Genomic DNA, 6,218 nt, shown 5'->3' with positions numbered 1-6,218 from the left:
TTATTTATCTAATCCTTGCTCTGAAAAGCCCACAGTGTATTGAATCACTACATGGTTTTGATTCTATATTTGAAGAACCGTGACTTTCTGCACATAGGAAGTAAATTTAGATGGAATTTACAAGTCAGTAAATATAGCTGGTATTCAAGGGTATCAGCAAAGGGATCCTCCAGAAATTCTAGATGCCATATTCCCTTGCATACAACCAGACACAGTGCCAAATATCAGTAAACAAACATGGTGCACCCTTTTCCAGGGATAAATCAAAGGGCAGTCTTTGTAATCCATGCAGTCATAAAGCTATTTAAGCATCAAACTCTTGCTCTGACTCTCCCACTTCTCCAGCTGCAGAATGAGGAGGAAGGAATTTATCCCACCTCACAGGTTTCTTGTGAGGATAAGCAAACAGTGCATGGATGCCATGCTGTTAGGGCTACCTAGGGAGAGAAAAAGAGGGAGGGGAAAACTTCCCACAGATCTGCCTTTTGGCCAAATGGGTGGAAAACAGAAATGGTGTCACTAGAAGCACAAGCTTTACATTAACCCTGCCTGGGAGGCTCCAGCCAGCACCAGGAGCTGAGGACCAGGCACAGATGCTGTCCAGCCTGGAGCAAACACAGAAGTGCCACAGAGAAATGGATGTAGCAGTTTGCCATGATGGACCTGTGGGGCCCAGGGCTTGATTCCACTTCCTAGTCTTCTTGTGGTTTCAGACCCATTTTTAATTGCTTTTTCTCATCAGGGAAAACAAGTATGTGAGCTGCAGGTCTTTGTTCTGTAAACTATCAAGTGCTAAGAGAATATAAGTTATTATCACTGCTATTTATTTCACCCTTTGGTGTTTTGTCTCTCCTTCCTGATTGGTTTAAGATGACGAATGTCAAAACTCTGTTCCCAGTCACACACCTCTTGGGCAAAAAGACAATGCAATGTGACATTTAACACAGTGTATCAGAGACCATCCTCCCTCTTCTGAATATCAAAATCACATACACAGCAAACAGCACTCGTAACAATAGATGTATCTTTTATTCACAGATAAAAACTGAAGCAAGCTGTTATAATACATATTTATACAAAGGATTTGAAAAAACCATAAAAAGGAAGATGATTAGAAAATATGATTCATTATGAAATGTGGTATTACATACACTATTAAACCTTTTCAAAAGTATTTGTTTGGCAACAATTTATCAATAGTTTCCACACTTAAGTGGCCTCCTTCAAAAAAGCACAAATCTCATGCAGCATGTATAAACTTGATCCTGAGGGTTTGCCTTCCTTAGAAAAACTGTAAAAAGATATACTATTTGTCTTAAAAGTTCAAAATGCAAATGCTATATTTATAGTCAAAACTATATAAAAATATGGACCTAACTTAACATTTACAAAAACTTTTTGCTCCTTTTTTTTGCTTGTTTTATGGTTTTGGTAATAAACATAATTCTCAATTCCTGCAGTCAAAGAGGAAAAAAGAAAACCAAAACAAACCACAGTGCCCTTTGTAGACTTCCTCACATAAAGTTTACGATTCCAAAAAAGACCAGGTCTGTGAAAAGTGAGGTTAGTAACCAAGGAAGTAGGTAAGCAGTTAATATATATCTATATATGTATATATAAAATGGAAAACAAACATTTATTTTGATCTGAAAAAGCAATAATACAAAACCTGAAGGTAAAACAATCATCTCAAAATGCCATAATACTCCTTCTCAATAGATAAATGTTCATAAAAATATTTTGAACCCTAAACAAGAAAACAATTATAATACAATTTTAATTCTGCTACATAAAACAGCTTTTCTATGAAACAAGAAGGCAAGTTCAGGTATGAAAACATAATTTACTTATTGCTTTTGCTACAATGTTGTTTGTTTTTACATATAGTCATAAATACACTATACAGTATAAAATATTTCGTAGGAATACATTTTGTGGTCTGCTTAGGTTTGCTGGCTTTAATTCTAGCACCAAATACAAAAATGAAAACCAAATGAACTTTAAAGGCACTTCCATTTCACGTTTGTTTGTTAATTAACATCAGGGTTTGTACTAAGTTGCTTCACTTCCCTCTGGTAGAAGCAACACTTGTTCCTACTTTTACCTTTGTACAGCTCAGGTCACGTTGAGGCACCAAATGATTTATGAACATTCCCACTCCTCAGCTGTTTCTTTCTCTTACAACATTCATTGTTGCTTTTTAGTCTTCACCTTTCCTCCTTCACTTCCCAGCTACTTTTTCAGTTTACTTCTTCATGCTGGACAACCCAGCCTCACTTCCCCAGTCCCTTGAGAAACCTCTCCTCAAACCTCCACCTCCCGCACTCCATCCTGCGCATCGCTTATCCCGATATCGAAGCACGTCACTATCATGATGTGTGACTTGCACAGATTAACACACTGCTCCAGCTCCTCTGTCACTTGTTCCAGTGCCTCCAGGTACTCCTGTGACTCCTTATCCAGATCAGGATCCACTTCAACTGTCAGACAAGAAAGTACTGAGTAAGAGAAACAGCTTATCATAAAACATTATTCTATCAAAAAGCAGCTAACATGGTAAAATTTAGGTCTCTTGAATAAGACTTTTTCCCCCCCTTTGTTCAGCAAAAATAAAACTCTACCTTGAGGCTTGAGTTATGCACAACTGGGAACAAATCTCATGCCTCAATTTCCCAGCTATAACATGGATATATGGAAACAATTTTTTCCTTCTTTGGAAAGAAGAATAATAAAAGACTAATAAAAACCACATTAATATTAACTGCACCATTTTAATGTTCTCTTCTGGTTTGTTTGGATTTTTTTTTTGTTCAAATAGCATATTACAGAAACACAGATTGAGTCACAGAGTATTTTAGGACTCAATTCAGCAAAATATCTTAGCAAGTGATTAAGTTTCTCAGTGGGCATGCTGACATGATGAAAATCTGTTAGAGGCTGATCATACTGCTGTTTTTGCAAAATACTTACAGTCTTCTTTCCACTTGTTTGGATCCATCATCAACCTGCATTTTGTCTCTTCTAACTCTTCCTTCAAAAATTCGTGCTTTGCCTTTATTTCCCTGATTCGCTGCTGGCGCCTCTCTAGTATCTTCAGCTTTGTATGGAAATACATCAGACCCTTTTAAGACACAGAAAGACCATTCCATGAATTTTCCTGTTGTGAGCCAGCCTATAACAGTCTGACAAAAATTGCTCCCAGCTCACTACTTGTAAGAGTGAGCAGGTGGGTTGGTTTATTTGGTTGTGAGGTTGGTGGGGTTTTTATGGGTTTTTGGGGGGCCTTTTTATTTGAAGTTTACATTAATGGATTCTAATCTAGACAAACTGCAAGCTACATCACTTGAGCATTTGTTGCACTTCTCTGAATTAGCAAACATCTCTTAACACATTCTGAAATTACTACTGTTTGTAGATAATTCTTTTTTTCCAGTAGTGAAAATGATAAACACAACCTAATGATAATGTCAGAGTCATAGTTAACACTAAAACATGAATTCTTATTTTCTAAAAAGCATTCCTACCTTCTCAACATCCTGGAAAGGCTATTACAAAAGAAATGGGAAAAAGGCATAAGTAGAACATAGAATTCTGGTCTCTAAAATAGAATTAGCTGAAGTGTTTTCCAATTACAAGTAAGTCAAACTCAGTATATCCCTGATTTAACAAAATCCTGTCATTTACATAAAGAGTTAATGACCCTGTCGTTGAGGGAGGCTGTAAGGTTCCACCAGCCAGGCTACGATTATGAAGCTTTCTCATAATGTATTCATTGGTAACTTCCATTTACACCATCAGTCATGTTAGACACAATTAATTTTAGACAGTAATCATTTTAATTTTCTGTGTTAAGGGTACCCCAACATATGAATTGTAAAATTAATAATTATAGTACTTTAATTGCACTCAATTTCCTGAACACCATTCTGGTATTCAAGCAAGGACTTTGTCTGTATATTGTAATTTGTCTACAGTTGTAAAATATGTCCTGACCTCAGTTTCCTCTTGTCTGTGTCGCTGTAATCGTTCCACATCATCAATCTCATAAACTTTAATTTCAAATGGCTCTTTCAAAGTGCCTGGCAAAGGTGGTAGATCAACCCATTGGCCAGTGACACTGGGTTTTCTTCCTAAGGAGGCAGCATCTGGCAATGGTGCAGGAATCAGTCTGCGCCGCTGGAGACCTAAAATACAAAAACGAATATTCCTCAGGCTCTAAGAGACTAACACACTGCAGAACATACTGCAGTGAATTAAAGAAAGATCTAGGTTCTCAGTATACTCAGGAAGAAATGTTTTTCTTGATCTTTTCCTTTTAGTAAAATACCCTCGGGCTGCTAACTGAGTTACTGCCTTGACAAAGTAGGTTTCACTTGGTTCCCAGATGGGAGCAACAGCAGCTCCTCTCCCAAAGCAGATGTCTGAACATCAGTTCTTTATTCTCTCCTTGCAGAAATATTTTGCTTGGATTGATTTTTCTTTGGTGGACTACAATGGTATTCATTACCTTGCAAAGGCAGTGAGAGTGAAAAATCTAAAACTGATACTGATAATGACTTACATGTCTGGAAATCTTCTGCTCCCTCAGTTAAAGCCAAGCAAGGCTATCTAAGATCCCTGTCACTGCACTGCAGTGCTTTGCAAGGCTCAAACAGTTCCTTCCAAAACTACTGCTTCTATTTTAGGGTGATAAACACCAACAGTTTTCAGTGATTTTGTGGGATTGAGAGGCATTCAGAAGGCATCAACCCAGCTGCAACTTGAGCACCTCTAATGTTGAGACATCTCACACATTTGCACCAGCACCCAGAAGCTCAGTGCATGACAAAAGTCACCAGTTCTGGGAGCCTTCAATAGAATGCTCCCAGATTTTCCAAGAAAATCATACTGTTCCATTATCCTTCTGCTAGGGTTCAAGTTTCACTAAGCAGAGACTGACTTACATCCTTCAAAAATGCAAGACTTGGCACGCTCGTTCCCAGCGAGTTTTTTGTGATTATTAAATATCTTATCATTCTCTAAAAATCTGACCTTTACAGTACATGCCTCAAGCATGAGTACATGCATAGAGCTGGTCAGGCAACATTAACAAGCCTGCAGCCCAATCCTTAAGAAGAGGAGGGCTGAAGGCCACTAGAAACAAACTGAAATGACACAAGGTAGCACTAAGTGTAAGCTGTCATTAGGTGACAATAAATTTAGTACTTAATTGCCTCTTCTTATTAAAAACTAACTTGGAGGTGAAGAGTCTTGTTTCTTCTGCTCTTACTAAAGGGAGCACATCAAACAGACAAGGCAGCTCTGCTCAAAGGACAATGCTAAATGCCAAAATAACTTCTGGGCTAAGACCTCTACAGGAGATGTAAGCACAAGTCAAGGCTGTCAGATAAATCATGAACTCCAACATGAAATGAAGACAAAATCCCAGCAGGTACCCTCATAGCAAAACACCTCCACTGATACTTCAAAAGTTACCTGCTTTACATATTCTTAAGAAAAACATCTCTCATTCTTAATTGCATCCTTGCTGATTTCTAAGTCACAAGAACAAAACGTGAATGTTTTCAAAAGGGGAATTGATTCTACTTCTACAAAATCATTCTCACAACCCCAATCCATTCAGCCTGAGTCACCACTACTGTCCTTTCGGACACAGCCACACACTGTAACCCTGACCCTGTAACTGCTGACAGGAGATCCCTCTGAGGAGGACACCAAACAGATGTGGTCAAACACATGCAATAAGCAGGCGAACTTCATCTCCTTCCACTGTACAAGCCAGGATCAACATAATTTCTCTATTACAGGATAAGGAGATGGTTTACAGTGACATACATGGGAGTAGGATGGGTCCTTCAATCCAGAGACTCCAACATAGTCTGGTGTTACATAAATCACTCCAAGAATATCTAATAATGTGCAAAGATTACAATTATTTTAGAACAATAATAGGTCTGAGCCAAACATTTCTTGTAAAAAATATTTGATGCACTTCCTGGTAAACCGCATTCCATGCATAAAACACATTATTTTCTCAAAGTATACGGCACTCCAAAAAAGTAATACATAATTTACTGATATAGAGCAATTACAACTGGAAAAAGAAATTGTTTGTCATTTTTAAAGACCTTATAAGTATTTCCTGGGGCTAGAACAAATACAAATCCATCTGTGGGTAATGCCTTCTCAATGTGTGTGCAACTTATACAGCTGTTAAT

The 6,218-nt window shown here is 37.9% G+C and overlaps 1 protein-coding gene across 1 annotated transcript in view; it reads right to left on the bottom strand.

The window, feature by feature from the left end:
- Positions 1-1,010: 1,010 nt before the first annotated feature.
- The window catches only part of KIF26A (kinesin family member 26A), a 95,412-nt gene continuing 90,204 nt past the window's right edge, over positions 1,011-6,218 (bottom strand). The window contains exons 13-15 of the mRNA XM_041399427.1: positions 3,994-4,184; positions 2,971-3,121; positions 1,011-2,480 (exon numbers count right to left, since the gene is read on the bottom strand). Coding sequence (XP_041255361.1) covers positions 2,305-2,480; positions 2,971-3,121; positions 3,994-4,184 — 518 coding nt within the window. The 3' untranslated portion in view covers positions 1,011-2,304. The remainder of the gene's footprint in view (positions 2,481-2,970; positions 3,122-3,993; positions 4,185-6,218) is intronic.

Source organism: Onychostruthus taczanowskii, unplaced genomic scaffold, assembly GCF_017590055.1.
Source record: "Onychostruthus taczanowskii isolate IOZ18803 unplaced genomic scaffold, ASM1759005v1 scaffold1, whole genome shotgun sequence".
NCBI classification, from domain to species: Eukaryota; Metazoa; Chordata; class Aves; order Passeriformes; family Passeridae; genus Onychostruthus; species Onychostruthus taczanowskii.
Note: the sequence above shows the minus strand (reverse complement) of the source record. Positions and strands in the feature narration are given on the sequence as shown.